At 41.9% G+C, this 16036-nt stretch overlaps 1 protein-coding gene across 2 annotated transcripts in view; it reads left to right on the forward strand.

The window, feature by feature from the left end:
- The first annotated feature begins 1238 nt into the window (after positions 1-1238).
- The window catches only part of ST8SIA6 (ST8 alpha-N-acetyl-neuraminide alpha-2,8-sialyltransferase 6), a 47021-nt gene continuing 32223 nt past the window's right edge, over positions 1239-16036 (forward strand). For both annotated transcript variants that reach the window (XM_034067684.1, XM_034067679.1), the window contains exons 1-3: positions 1239-1333; positions 1607-1702; positions 11028-11126. In XM_034067684.1, the coding sequence (XP_033923575.1) occupies positions 1239-1333; positions 1607-1702; positions 11028-11126 (290 nt within the window). The remainder of the gene's footprint in view (positions 1334-1606; positions 1703-11027; positions 11127-16036) is intronic.

The raw sequence follows: 16036 nt of genomic DNA on the forward strand, positions 1-16036 counted from the left end.
ACTGTTGGCCCCTACATGTTCATATATGATGTCAGCTGGATTTATAGGATAGGCCTGAAGCTGAAGTAAGTTTTTTTTTGGAAATGGTGATGAAACACCTTCATGTTCAAAACATCTAGGATTCATGATAACCTCAAAACAGCAAACTTTGGGACTTCCAAAGTCTTATCTCTGGCTTTGATTCTTGATTAACAACTAAGTACTTGAAAGCCAAGAGGGCAACTGAGCTGTGCTCAGGGGGACTGTCACCGAGCCCATCCAATACCTGCCATCCCACAGTGACACCAGCCCGCAGTGGCTTCTAGCTCCCTCCCACCAGCACCCACAGCACTGCTAAGCAGTGAAGTAACAAATGCCCTAAAAAATAATTGGGCATTTCCTGGCATGCCCAATCACAGCTGGTGCTGTGCTGCTCCTCTAATGCACCAGAGGCATGCTGCTTCCCATCCTCCTTTCTAACCACTTACCAGTCATGATATCAAGTCCCTCGTTACTTCATTTATAGAGCTGCAGCAGTGCTCTTACTTTGTGGCCTTCCAGCCCTTGTTTGAGAGCATAAGAGGAGCAGCCCCAGGGCTTAAGAGAACGCTTGCAGACAGAGAAAATAGAAAGGATATTAAAGAATCTGCAAAAACAAGGTGTCAGCTGGCTACAACTGAAAGGCTGTTATCAAGTATAGCATCTCTACTACCTTCTCTGTTACTAAAGGGGGCTTAATGGCACGTTGTCACCTTACTAGGTTTCTCATAGCACTAGGCGGCCTTGTGAAAACACCATTAAATACACTACTAGGTAAAAAAGATGCAGGAATATTTACTTACTAAACCCACTGCAAGAGCATTCTATAAAAACCCAAATAACTCACTGGGTGTTATTTGTAGAGACCTACTAAAGCTGCAGCGACCCAACTGCACCAGCCACAGGGCAGGGTAGGCACCCCAGGAACCTGCCCCAGCTACAGCAGTTTGGCGAGAAACCCTACCCCTTCTCCCGACCCGACCCGACCCGCCCGTGCCCCTCAGCGCGACCGCCCCAGCGGGCAGGGCCCCAGCAGCGGCCTCGATGGGAGGGAAGGCGGCGGCCGGGGAGGGGGGGCTGTGAGCGGCGGCGCAGGGCTGCGGGCGAGGGGCGGAGCAGAAAGACCCTGTGTCTGCCATGGCCGCCTCCCACTCCCCGCAGCCTCCCTTAAATACTATGGGGCGGCCGTAGCTGTGGTGGGCGCTGTTGCCGAGCGCACCATGCGGGCTGTCATCGCCTTGGCCGCCGCGCTGGGCAGCCTGCTGCTTGGCGGCTGCCTCCTGCGGCTGGGCGGACAGCAGCCCCTCCGCGCCAGGTAGGGTGGCTGGGGGTCCTCTCCCGTGGCGGTGGGGCTGCAGGGCGGGAGAGCCTGGCGCCGGCTGGGGAGGCAGGAGCGGGACGTGGTGAGCTCCTCTCTGGGAGAGGGACGCGGCGGAGCCTGGTGCTGTGGCCGCCCGGCGCAGGCTGGGCTCGGCGCGGTTGTTCGCGGCGTGTGGAAGGGTTGGCGGGGAGGAGACCGGCGCCGCTCCCGTCTGGTGCTGTTTAATCACTGCTTTTGACAACTTTGTGTTCCTGTCTTGCTTGCCAGGGGCTGGGAGCAGGACGCGGGGATAGCTGCTGTCACGCCGAAAGTGGTGCGAGCCCTCAGGCCGCCCCTAACGCCCCTTCCGTGGACCGAGAACAGGTACGGGCTGACCGCCACCAGCCGCTGGTAGCGGGGTCCGTGAAAAAGGGTCCGCAGAGGCAGAACCCTGCCTGCGGTCCGACTCGTCCTGCCTTTTGTGTTGACGGCTTGATCAGGGAGAGTGTTAGAGACTTACAAGGCTCAGAAAATGTAAATTCACTCAAACTGCAGTAAATTATTTGCTCATAGGCACTTTTAGTGACAGGTTTCACTCCAGTGCTGGTTTTGAGCCCAATAAAATGTTGCATTTAGCAGTTTTGTTAACATACGATGCAAAAAGTGCCTGCTGTATGTCATCTTCCAGGTATCTTTTGTTACTCTTTCCAGGAAGGTGGAGCTGGAGCTGTATAATACTGTTACTGTTTCTGTAATGAGTACTTAGTTAAAAATGCCCATTTCTCTTAAAATCGGTAGGATGAAGGTGAAACAAATGAAACCTTTTTCATGTTGTGGAGCATCTTTGTGGGAGCCCTTCCACTTGATTCAATGCCTCGGTCTTAGATCAGTGTTGATCTTTGCTTTACTGCCTCTTATTTTATACTGTGAAGTTAAATATGAAAATAGTTGTTAGAATTAGCTATGAAACAAGTTATGTCTCACGTGCAGGCTTCACTATAATGACTGTGTTTTCATGCTCTTGATTCTTCACACACCGTAGGAAAACTAGCAGTGCAGAAGATGGTGGTGTAATCCTCACATGAGATATTACTATGTAAGAAGTAGCTTGCAAATGTTTTTGCTATTCTTTTACTTTATATGGCTTCATTAACATTGCAGTTTCAGTGCTTATCATATGTTTTCAACTATATCATATGTTGATACAAATTATGGGTAAAACCACATGATAAAAATTAGATGTAACTTAGGAACTGTGATGTCCTGAAGTCAATGGTGAGCCTTACCTGATGCTGCCATCTCACCCGATCTAGCTGAATTTGAGGTTGAAACAACATTGCTTTCCCTAAATGAATGCAAGTGTCATTAGTTTTAGGAACCATTGCAGTGTACCCTAACAATAGGTTTCTTACGTGTTTCCAGTGAGACACCCTTGTGCTCCCGGCCTCAAAATGTAGAACTTCCACAAGCTGTAAGTTTATGTCTTTCAAAATTAGACTGAAACAAAAGGAACAGGAACATGTGCAGAATTCTGACTGCTGTTACTTGCTCCGAGGCTGCTTCTCTTTCCTGTGAGCATTTTTTCCCTTTCTACCTCTATTTTCCACTCCTTACAATTTATTTGGTTTGTGGTATGTACCGTGTTCTGCTTTGGGTTTTGTAGCTGTCACTCCATTCTCCTCTCAACCCTGTTTTGTGTTATCTCTGTGGTTTTCCTGTGCCCCATCTTCTACGACCCTTCCTTTTCCCTGCTTGTTTCTGAGCTGCAGTCTCCTTCCACTCAGCTCTGTGTGCTAAACCATGGAGTCAAACTAACTGAAAATGCTGGCAGAAAGCATTTTGGAGAGCAGTCTAGCTGCTTTCCATCTGCTGTTTAGTACACTCACAACTGGAGCAAAGAAAGGGTAAACAACACATACTGAAGTGGGCTGAAAATCCATGGCATGTATGGGTCAGTTTTTACTCTCTGTAATAAGTGAGCATGAGATTTTAAATACATATTTTTTCTTTAATTTACTTGGGGGATTTAGGCACCAATTTAGAGCTAGTTTTGATCAACCTGAAATTGTATTTCTTTGTGATTATGTGACTGCAAAAGTGTGGCAAGTAAATTGCTCACCAATAAAAGTTTCATTTCATTCCATTCCATCTCCTGTAACTGTAGTGTCTTTAGAAGGGTGGCTTGCTGGCTGAATCCAAGAGAGGATGTTCTTTCTCACCCTAGTGGCTATGCTCAGTAAGCCAGCCTGACAGGAGTTCATGGTGCATGTTTGGTGTATGAGGAAGGAGAGTGAGCTGCTGAACTGACCAGGAGCTGCTACTTAATCCAGAGAGCAGCTGGACTGGGTGGGGAGCCATGCTGAAGGGGTTTGATCCAGGCAGCAGCTGGACTGGGCCTGGCTTAGGGCCATGCTGGAGAGCTTTGATCCAGAAAGCATCTGGACTCATTCAGGAGATTCAAACCCATCCCTCAGTGATGGAGATGAATGGTCTGGTGAATAGGAATTAGATTCCAGTTTGCAGTGGAGTTTTGCTGCAGTTTTCATAAGTATAGCAAAAGCAAAGAAGAGGCCCTTGTTGAAACAGGTTGTACAGGGGTTAGTGAATTTTTGAATCAGATCAGGCTATGTGTGTATGTTGATGCATAAAACTAGGACAATCTCTTGATGCAAGTATGGTTCTCCTACAGTATCCCAATAGTTTGATTAGCATTGCTGTGTTGCTGACACCAATGTCCTTTCCTGCGTCAGAGTAAGAGGATGTGCATGGATGTTTGATTAGATTCTGATCTCTTCAGCAGTTTGATGCGTTTTTCTGGACAGCTTAGATTTTCTCACCAAATTCAGTGGAAAAGGAAAAAAAAAAGGGCACTACCCTTCTTTAACTGTAAGTAATCTAGACAATCTTCAGAATTGCAAGCTAATCTTTCTTCTTATGATTTCCTGTGCTGTTGGAGGCATATTTGTAACCAGACATCTCCTGAAGAATCTCCAAAGCCCTATTATTCTTTAGGCTTGCAATATTGAAAGTTAATCTGTTCTTTTACTTTGAGTAATTCTTCTAAAAGGATGAAACTGAAGGATGAAAGAATGAAAAACGGGATTGGTTCAGACTGTCACAGACATTTAGGCAGCTGTCGTGCACAGCAATGTTTAATTAGATAGTGACCAGCCACCTAAAGTTCTCTGAAGGTCTGTGTCTTAGTAAATGACCTTGAAGATGTGGCTTGTCTCTTGCAGGACAATTCTTACCACTTTTTCTTGTTAAGGGTTAGATCCCTTGAACAATGTGACTGCCTCTGGAGTGTAACTTCCATGTTCTCTTGTGGGTTTACTTCGCAGCCTGCAGTGCCTGTTAGTAGGGCTTCTTCCTAAAAGAAAAAAAAGGCCAGTGTTAGTAAGATTTCTCTAGTAGCTCCCAGATTTATTCATGGAACCAGTAGCATTCACACCGCAATACCATGGTTCTCTGGAAAATCCTCATGTCACTGCCTCATAGTATCTTCTCAGTTTTTAAGCTGTAACTGGAAGTACAGCTTAAACTTGCTCAAGCCAACAGTACAACCAAAAGAAGTAGTCTTGCGCTTGTCCCACCTTTAGAGCATTTGTCCTCCCCTCACAGCTGTGTTTTTGCTGTAATATTTGTTTGTGTAGTCACAGCATTAACAGCAAAATAGAGGGCTCAGTATTGCTCGTGCTTATCAGAGAAGGTGATAGCAGTAAGAGTAATTAGGTAGTCTTTGTTATGAGGCCTAGGGTGTACTTTGTTCAGCTTGTGCAGAAATTCTAGCTTGTTTTGTACTGTCCAAAGATATACAGCAGATAAATAATGCCAGCTCCTACAAAGGAAGTGAAAACAGTTTTCTCAAGCACTATTTCAATATACTTTGTATACAAGTAATAACATGGCAGCAGTATACCCTGAAGAACTGAACATCACTACTGTTATTCTGTTAGTGTCACCAATTTTAAGGCATTTACTTACTATTTCCCGAACTTACACTCCTCCTTTGCAGGTCCAAGGCAAGCACAGTGTAGAGACCGTTGGGGTAATTGAACAGTGGGAGGAAGTGATTGAGGAGCTATGAGTAAACAAGTTAGTATTAATATAGCATTTTACATAGTATTTGTTTCTCCAGTTCCTCTCTCAGCAGCAGATCTTTATGCAGGCCTAGGGAATAAACAACTATACTTAATTAACTATGCTACAGAGACCTGTACATTCTGTCTCCTGTCAAAATACTGCATTCTGGCAGTCAGAAAGTGAAGAGACAGATTTACCACAATTATGAACAGTAGCTTAGTATACTGTAGCATAATTTGCTAGAGCTTGGATTAGTCAGTACTGGTGCCCACTTCACTATTGTTACCCTTTTCAATATTCTTTCCCTTTATTCCCGAGTGATGCATGTAGATGTTTTTTAAGAGTGCAGTTCAAACACGGGCCTTATGTATTAGTTCTGTCTAAATGAATAGGTGTTCAACTGAAAGCTGCTGCCAGGACACATTTATGTTTTGACAGTGGTGAAAGGTTTCGCAGCCTTCTTCTGTTTACTTGGTCCAAGTGAAACTGCTCTGTCATTCTGTCTCTTGCATACTGTTGTAACATCTTTTTAGTGTAAGTACCTGTTCACTTTACCCACCACAAGACTGCATGTTGCTTGTCATGTTACCTGTCATAGGATTTATGGATTTTAGAAGTAAAAATTGTCTGATGTGTAACTCTGAATGCACTGGAAGGTCTTCCTTCAAAATGCAGCTTGTCTTAAATACCTGATTTAGCATTCCTTAAATAAGCAAAACCTCCGTGGGAACTTGAACAAGGACAGCAGAATCAGTCTCTTTCACAGTTACTGTGATTAATGTTACAAGACAAACGCTTACTTCTGTGGTTTGATAAAGCCATTTTAATAGTCTATTTCACCAAGCATTTAAATTGTGTATTGCCTTGTTAATCAAGGTGTTTTGAACCTTAAAAATGTCACTATATTCTTATCATCTGATTAATTTGAAATAGTGTCAGAGACAGCACTTTAGAACACCCTTCCTAGGAAAGTATGGGTTATGGGTTTTTAGCGGTATTCAATAGACTATGAGATTCAAACATAAATTAGTTTCTTCAAGGGAGAGACTTAGACAGAAGGTGTTCACAGTGTGGATAGTGGTGTTCAGCACCACTTTGCTAGAAGGATATAAATGGGCAATTTTGCATGCAGAAGTTACCCTTTTTTTAGCTGGAGATGCTCAGCTGGAGCAGGGATCAGAGGTCCTGTGCTGCTACAGGCAGACAAGAACAGAAAGCTACAGGAAAAGTGCAACAACTGCTTTTGGTGGGCATGAAGTGAATGGAGTCAATGAGTGAGATTTTTCCATGTGTTCAGTGTGGACTTAACTCTTGCTGAAATTAGGGGTGAAATTCTTTCTGCCTTTAGTGCTGTCAGACCATCCAGTTCTGAACTCTTTTGAAAATCTCACCCTGCATTCTTTGAGTTGTTTCCAGCTGCTTTTGTGGGAATTCTGGAGGATTGGCCTTTCAGTCCTGGGCATGTCTTTATGTTACAGTATAATTCACAGCACTTGATGTTATTTTTCCATTTTTACCTGTCCCTGTCCCCCCCCTTCATACTTTTTTCATTTGTCTTCTGTCTATCCATTTTCCTACTCTGGAAACTGTTTGGGGTTTAGTTTGGTTTTGTTTTCAAAGAGCTTTCCTTAGCTTTCCTTTCCCTCCCTACATTAGTGTTCCCCCAGTGTACCTGTCCGTTTGGTGATTCCTTGCACTAAGGCTCCCTAAAGTCTCGGGGCTGCATGCTACAGGTATAGCAAAAGGGGCCATGTAGCTCCTTTATTTCTTATTCTAAGGGTGGGTGCAATAGTTGTCTTAAAGAATTTTGCAGTTAAAGGAACTGTCATCTTCCTAAGAGCAAGATATAGAATAACGACTTGCTGATAAATATGGCACATGGTCTTAATCTACTGTGGATTTATTAAAGTACAGATGGTGTACTTTCAGAGTTCCTAGAATTACCATAGGAAGTATGTGGTCCTCAAGCTGTTTGTATATGATTAAAAAAAAACACCCTGTTTTTAAGATTCTGGCCAGTGATGTTGGCTTTGAGAACATCAAAACCCTAAGGGAAACGCAGCAGAAAAGTCACTGTTCTGTCAGTTTTATGAGTTCAAGACAACAGGATATAACAAGGTTTCCACTTCAAGTTCTCATCAAGAGTTTGTAAAATTAGTTGAATTTAGCCTGATATCTGCGTTTTTGGGCATGTTATCTGATTTCATTGCAGAAATCTGATTTCATTCTAAGTACTGAACAAAGACTGTCATGCACTAGGTCAGGTAAATTCATTTAGTGATAAATGTTGGCTAGCATAATTGTCATAAGTGTTCAGAAATCTAATCTCAGCCTGATGTCTGCACAACTGTAATGAATAATGCAGTGGAAGTCTGGACTGCCCCCTGCACACCCCTTTTCTCTGCATGCAGAAATCTTTCACTCATGAGAAGGGGCTACTCTGACAGTGAAACAGAAATTCAGAAGTTTAACTTCTACTCGAATGAGTCATTGCTTTGCATGTCTTGCAAATAATTTGTTTTGGTTTTGTGTCCTTTTGCACCATATAAATAGAGTGTTGAGTAAATTTTGTGTGGAAAAAGCTGCACAAGCAGCATTTTGCTGATCTATCTTGTGCCTGCGTTGTATAGATAAAGAACTTAGATTAAAGTTCATGTTTGGTTTTCCCCACAGCTGTGCCATTTTCACCAATCTACTTGTCATGGAAAGGGAAGACTCCTTATTCCTTTTTTTATTCCCTTGATTGCTGTAAAAGTGATTGGCAGGATATAATGATGAAACGGAGCAGGAATTTATTTTGATCGTTCTTTATCTGACTTCTTCCTTTTTGAAATTTTCAAGTCTTGAAAATGTGTGCATAAAAAGCAATGCATATTAAAAAACAGAGGCAACTTCCTTCAGTTGATCTTAGTGCTATGAATTTAAAAAGACCAAAAGGCTGTTGAGTAAAGCTTATATTTGGTTGAGAGAATATTTATTCACTGCCCCAGTGATCTCAGGACATAAATTAGTAGTAAGCTGTAAGGACCTTGTAATGATTCTCTGTACGGTGTTGAAACCTGCATGTGAAATAACATTGGTTGCCTGAGGATGCTGCAAACGTACCTCTCAGTGATCTGATCAAACCTAACCTCCTGATCTTCCTGGCGGCTTCATGTGTTAAAGGAGCTTCTTGGTTTTTAGTTATAATGAAAAACTCGCAGCAGTAACGTGCACTTGGCTTATGATATCAACAATTCTCTTTTTTTTCAAGGTGCTGCTTATGCAGCTAAGCTTTGCCTGTAGCCATTTCCCTTACTTTAAGTTGCAGCTGCAGACAAATCATTTGAGTTTACTGAGTTAAGGAAGCAAGAGGAAGGAAACATGATCTAGTGCTAACTAAATCAGTTTGGGAACTGGTGTTAGGTTGTTTAGTGAAAGGGCCCACTCGGTTCTTCTGCGTAGACAGAACTATTTAGACCCAGCTGCAATAAACCTGTGTTCATTCATAAATGGTGTAAGCAGAATATTTGCTGACACTTGCTATGTAAGATCTGCAGAATTGTTTGCTCTGAACTGTGTGCTCTGAGAGCCTTCTGTCCTCACGTTTATATGTCATTTCTTGAAAAGGAATTCGATGAGGAGCTGTACGCAAGACCAGCAAAGAAGCTCTTGGTAGGTAGTGCCAACTGTTGCTACTATTGCAGTCACCGCAGGACTGAAAGGACAGAGGTTTACATTGTGTTGTCTTACCGTTACCCTCAACAAGGAGCATACAGACTGCTTGCTTCCTTAGGGCACTGAATGCATACTTGGAAGAAGATCTTTATGGTGGAAATAGAGGGAGAGAGCTTCTGCAGCCTGTATTTTGGATTAATTGCTCCTATGGAGTGACTAATTCATTAAAAAATTCATGGGTGATGGAAAGAGAAGGACAGGTGCTTTGTTCCTTTTCATCCCCTGTCATAGCTATGAGCATGCCACTCAGTTCAGTAGCAAAATTAACAAGCATTTATCCTGTTCTGTCTTCTTCAGTCAGCCTTTTTCTTATTTGAATTATTTGTTAGTTATTTTAAGAAGAGAAGGCTCAAGAGGGACCTTACCAATACCTGAAGGGAGGTGCAAAGAGGATGGAGCCACATTGTTCTCAGTGGTGGCCAGTGACAGGACCAGAGGCAATGTTCACAAACTGAAACACAGGAGTTTCCCTCTGAACATCAGGGAGGACTATTTCATTGTGAGGGTGCCTGAGCACTGGCACAGGTTGCCCAGGGAGGTTGTGGAGTCTCCATCCATGGAGACACTCAAACACCATCTGGAGATGGTTGTGGGAAACTGGCTCTAGGTGCCCCTGGTTGAGAAGCAGGTTGGACCCAATGACCTCCAGAAGTGCTTCCCAACCTCAGCCACTCTGTGATTCTGTGACTTGAAATGGCATCCTTCCCAACTAAACTCCAAAATCAGCTTACCAGAAATCTTGTTAAGTGGTCAGCATGTTTTAACAGGTGAAGGAATTGAGTTTTGGTCCTTGTTAGTAAAAGGAATCATGGTTCAGCAGCACAGCGCATTGTGTACAAAGCAGGAAGACCCTTTCTCTTTGTGTACGAGTGCCTCTGTACAGAGATGGCTTGGTTGTTCTGTGTTGCTAAGAACAGCACAGGTTCTGTTCACTGCTGCAGCTCACACCCAGGAGTGAATGACACAGCATCTGTCTTCAGTATTTCTGTTTCTGGTTTGGACAAATAGGTTGCAATATTCAAGTGGTCTGTAAGTAGTGAATCAGTAGAAAGAGCCCAAAAGGAAAGTTGAGGGGAGGAAGAGGGAAGGGTGAAGAGGAGCAAGGAAAATAAAAAAGCTGAAGGAAAACGAACTTCACAATGACAGCACACACAGCAGAAGGCTGGTGATAGACGAGGGTGATTGTATGAGACTGAACCTAGATACAGGGTGAACTGAAGTGAATGGAATAAGACACTGGTATCTTGGTCATTCACTAATTTCCAGCTCAATCTTCTACTAGGGCTACCAGGGCAAGGGGACCACACAGAAGCTTGGCAAAAATAAGACAACAGGATTTAAAGATCACTGTCTGGCACTTGCCTTGGCTCATTTTACAAATGTTTATCCTCACTGTGTAAATAAAGAATAAGCAAGGGAGGAAGTATTAAGCTCAAGAACTTAAGGTCCAAGTAGAAAGATCCACTTCACCTGTGGTGTTTCCTGTATATATTATATTGGCTTTGAATATTGCATTTCATCAACAACTTTAGGAAATTGCATCTGCTAAATATTTTACTGGTGAATATTTTAAATATCTGCAGAACATAATCTTCCAGAGGCTTCCCGTTTCATTTATCTTTCTAATTACATTTTCTGATTACAGTGTGAAGCAGAAAATATAATTCAGACTATGAAATAGTGTTACTTTAAAGAATCAAACATTTTTTAGTCACTAGCAGCAAACTCCCCTTTTATACAAGAGCTTCACAATAAGTCAGTAAGATTTCTTTGGTAATGTTTTCAGCTAAATCAATGGTTATTAATCATATTGGTATAGCAAAAAAACCCGTGACAGCATTGTCAGAGTATGTTCTGTCTTGTAAAGTTTGTTGTTTTCTTGTCTCTCCCGTCCCCACCCCCCCAACAGAACAGCTGTTAATAAAAATGGAGTTTACCAGTTTGAACAGGCTTCAAGATGTAAGGCAATTCAGGACAACATTTTGTCATCATCTACTAAGAAGAAAAGGTAGGTGTTTGCTGTGCTTTCTGCTTTGTTTGTTTTAAGTAGGAGGGTAGAAGACTGTCCTCTTTCACATAATTCTTGGTTATATTAATGTGGAGCTATATGACAGAAAACTGAAATTATTTAACTAATGTTTGCCTGCATTTTTTCTTTCACATGAATTAGATTTAGTCAAGGTTGGATTTTATTTTTCTCATTTTCACAATATAAGCAAAATTCTCCTTGCCAGTTAGCAACATTTTATTCCAAGATATTCACAAAAAGGCTGTACAGAATCTGTGAGGTATAATTTAATTCTTGAGTGTCTTTTTCCTGATTGGTGAACACTCTTGCTATGAGCAACCTCAGTTAATAGATTCTTTTCAGCGTATTCACTAGAGTAGGTATGGAAATGTACTAGTATAAAAGCTTGCTAATTAATTTTACTCATAATGAATGGTTCACAGGAAAAAAAGTACTCAATTTTGGATACATTGAAAAAAAATCCCAAATTAATTTTGGATTTTAACCTTCTGTTCTGCCTTTTCCCGACATGGAAAAAAGATCATTGATATCAGGAGAAGCAGCACATTGCTTTTGACATGTAACATTTTGCCTCTGTGGATGCACCAGTAAACAAAACATTGTAAATGAGAAAGGCTTCCCATTAAGACTGGGTTCTAGCTTAAAATTAATTATTTTACATGATTACTTTAAAATTGGAAGATTGACAGCTTCTCCTTCCCCCCCCCCCCCCCCCAGTTTGTGGAGAAATGGAATGAGAAAAAAAAGCTCTGCTGGAAATAATGATGTGCCTTTCCCTGTTCAAAGGACTGGAGATGTCAAATTTTATCTCAGCATAAAAGCAACATTAAATCACGATTTTAAAACTTCTCCTGTCTTTTCTGCCCCCTCCTTTTGCCTGTTTTTAAGTCACCATATTTTCAGCATTCTGTCTTTACTCTCTTAATTATTTTTTTTTCTCCTCTGTAACCTTTCCTCCCACCAACATTCCACCTCATCAGCAGCACTGTCATTGAAGTTTTTACTCTTTTGAAAGGTGTTAGACTACTGTTACTGATGTGCTGCTGGTGAGAGCCAAAACAGAGACTAGCAGAGGTCAAAGAATACAGTTGACTTCAAAATTCAGTGATTAATGGCAAGAGGGACAATCAGTCACAGTAGTGCCTCCAAAATCCAGCTATGGCAATATAAATGCTGTTATTTATTCCATGTGGTACAAAATTGTACAGGCTGCAGCAATGCAGATGAGCTCTTCTTACCTAGAACGTTTTGGAGCTGAGACTGTAGGAGAAACTCTACAAAGTGTGAGACCTCTATTCTGTGGCCAAAGGGAAAGGAGCCTGCAGCATTTAACAAGGCAGAAGATGCACTAGGCAGGTAGGGAGAGAAACATTCTTGGAACAAATAAGCAAGGGGTTGCTTTGTGCCATTAATATTGCAACTCATTGCCTTTCAGTGAGAGGAGCTTCAGGGATCTGTGCTGCTTTTTTAAGTTGTGACCCACAGGCATGGTATATAAATGCTTTAGATTGCAGTTCTAGACTTTCAGGGACAGTCTGGATACTCCTTCCTCCTAAGTTGGCAGAAAGGGAAAAAATAACTAGCTTAAAGGATGTCAAATGATTTGATAGTAAAAAATGCAATATAAGTGGGAAGTTGTTATTATTAAAGCAGGTATGTGCTGGTGGTGATAAAGAGCCTGAAATGCCGAGTTTTGCTGGCAATTTTCCATTTTTATTCTAGAGCAAGCCCTGTGCATGCTCTCCTGAGGGCTTTAAAAACTAATAGCTGTTTTGGTACTATTAAAGTGTCCAAAGGCAAAAGGGACCCTCCTTTTCTCTTGTGTTTCCTGTAGTTATTTCTCTTTTTATTTGCTTCTTTCTTGAACATGAGCTGCCAAGTAGGAATATCTCATTTTGCTGCTCACTCCTGCTGCTCAATTTTCCTTCTAATTCAAATAGCTATTTCTTCTCTCTCCTACCCCTCCCTCTATTCCCCAGTAGTTGTTTAGTTTTAGAAAGTAACCAGTCAGGCTGCATCTGTCTTCCTGTTCTGACATTTTACCTACTGTCTCCCTACTTTCTAAACACTTCTGTCCTTGCTGTTGTCCTTTAGGTATCTGCCAGAAATTAGAAGGTACTTACACTTCGTCAGTGCCTCAACTGTGCATAATGATTCTACCTTAGCCTCTGCAGTTAACATAGAAGGTCACTATGTACCTGACAAGTACTATAGACAAAAACCCCTTCCAGGTGTTATTTGTCAGCAAGGCTCTTACAATATGAATTTCCTACCACAGCAAGTTATTATAATGGCTGTGATGCAAGTGGTAGACAAAACCAAAACAAAATGTGTTTCATTCACTATTCTCAGCACTGTAATTGTTGTCTTGTCCATGTATTTTCATAGTTCAATGTACTTGAGCTTTTTAATCTTAGTAATAAAGCCCTTTTAGCATCAGTGAATAAGTTCTGTAAGCACCTGGGTGCCAGAGGAAATACAGGTATTGTTCCAGCCCTTTAAAATGGAACAGTAGAGAAGAGGATTGTCTGGGTTACAGCAGAGCCATGAAATGATACCCTGATGGCCTTCTGGACTGTTTTCGATTGGAGAAATGAGCCCCCAAGGCTCCCTTAAAGCAGGAATGCTAAAATAGGCTTTCTGAGAGGAAAACAAAGCTTTCTGGGCTGTAAACCCAGCTGCAGCAAATCCCAGAGCTTCACCCTGACTCTTTAAAAAATTAATCAATGGGAATATTGTCTGTGTTACAGTAGAGCTCATTGCATGGAAGCCTTGTATTGGTGTGAGCAGATGTGGTGGCTGCCTTGCAGTCCTGTTGAGGCTGGGAGCTGTCCACTGTCCCCTAACACATGCTGCTGGGATGTCTCTGCCAGCACTGGCAAAGATGAGTTCTGACAGTCCATCATGCCTTTGTAAGTCACAAAAGGAGCAAAACTGGATGTGTAGGGTGAGCAGAGCTGGTGGTCTGCATTTTAAAAACCTTCATGTGATGCTTTTCTGGGTGAGCTGCTGAGCTTAGAAACCTCTTGCTGAGCAAGAGTGATTCCATCCAGTAGATAGTAGTGGAAAGGTAGCAATGTTCTTGCATTGTAATAGGTGTGTTTACCATAGCTGCAGCTTCTGTTACATGTATAGGAAGGTCCTTACAGTTTCTGACAGTGAGTGCCTGTGTTTCTCACGAAGCCTCAGAACAAGCGTTATGGGTGATGCTTTGATTTTTCTCCTTACCAAATGTTTCCCTGTAAGTTGCTAATAACTTGTCAGCGCATGCAATTTCTTTCTGAGCTGATGGTAATTTTTCTTTTCATTTCTGAGTCTGATCTTCATCTTATCAATGTCTTCAGGGTGGAATTTGCTTTTTCTGTATTTTTTTTTCCTCCTGGATAATTATAGTCTAAGTAACTCTTCATGCTCTGTTATCCTATTAATTTTTGGAATTTATCCAGAAGTCCCAGCATCTAAGAGTTATTTATCATTTAGCCTTAAGAAATAAAAAGAGATAAGTAATTAAATACTAGTGTAAGCTATTTTGGTCCTGTGCTTTTATCCCATCTTCCCCCACACATGCACTCCCTTCCTGCCCTGTGCTGGTACTAACACTTCCCTGACTCCATGGTGAGCCAATTTAGGTAGCAGCTTCAGCAAGAAAGCAGTTGCATTTTCTCTGGCTGCAGTTCCAAGGCTGCTAATACAACATACCAGCATGCAGCTGCCAAAATAGGAAGGCCTTGTTCCTGGTTTCTCTGCTCCCATCACTTCTTGCTTATAGTAGCAGTGTTCTTCAGTGGTATCTTTCCAGATCTCATTTAACACGCTAAATAAAATGTATTTCCTTTTTTTCTTTTTTTACCTTCTGAGTTTGTTGATGTTGGTGGTTTTTTTGGCATGGTAGTAACTTAGTGTCCTATAAAGGCATTTGACAAGTGTAAAAGCTGGTAGAAAGAAAACCAAGGTGGAGTCAAGTGAGTACCAGCAGTGAGTGGCACAGGGGAGACAACAGATTCAGAGTTGGACTGGAAGGACAAAGCATGTGCTGCACTAGGTCAGATCAATTACAGCTGCAATTAAACTAGTTTTGCTCTTCTCTCACTTCTGCCTGTTCATTCCTTCTGTCTGAGCAGAGCGGAAGCCCGGTTAAGATCAGTTTACTCCCAGTCATATAGTTCTGTTAAGAGTCTGCTAAGTCTGGAGAATGAAAATCATACATGTCACAGGAGCAAACTTGAGGCAAAGACCAGTTCTAATTTCATATTCCTCTTAATAATTTCATTTCTTTTTCCATGTAGAAACAGGACATGATTTTACTCAGGGGTAGGTAAACAAGTTGCCTTTAGCAGCTGCAGTAATTTTATGAAGCAAACAAAAAAAGAGATCTGTTCTTTCAAATGTTTTCCATAAAGCTGTGGTACTAAAAGCATGTTGAGCACAGACAGAGAAGGAAGCTTTTGGGTTGACCTCTCCTGCTGCAAGCCCCCCCCCCCCCCCAGCCTTTTTAATATTCCTCTTAGCAATTCTTATGCTGCATTTAAAAACCAGTGAGGTTTCTTGCCATCCCTAACTCTTGTAAAACTGTTCAAAATACTCACTTGTGAGGTCCAGCTTAAATAAACTCATGTTCATTTGGTTTTGGGCCAGCACTAAGCCATTTTTGCTAACATAATAGAAAGTAGATCTTTTCTGGAGAGGTGAGTCCCACAGACTCAGTAGTCATTGCATCCATGTCATCTCTTCTTCCCATTCCCCAAGTCCTTTTCAAAACTATGTTAGGAAGCAGGGACAAATGGAAGAAGTAATAACATTGAACCTACAGGGGAAGAAATGTCTCCCTTCTTTTAACTTACGTGGTCTGAATTATTAAACATATGGACAAATATGAATCTCTTGAAAGG

Source organism: Melopsittacus undulatus, chromosome 1, assembly GCF_012275295.1.
Source record: "Melopsittacus undulatus isolate bMelUnd1 chromosome 1, bMelUnd1.mat.Z, whole genome shotgun sequence".
Taxonomy (NCBI): domain Eukaryota; kingdom Metazoa; phylum Chordata; class Aves; order Psittaciformes; family Psittaculidae; genus Melopsittacus; species Melopsittacus undulatus.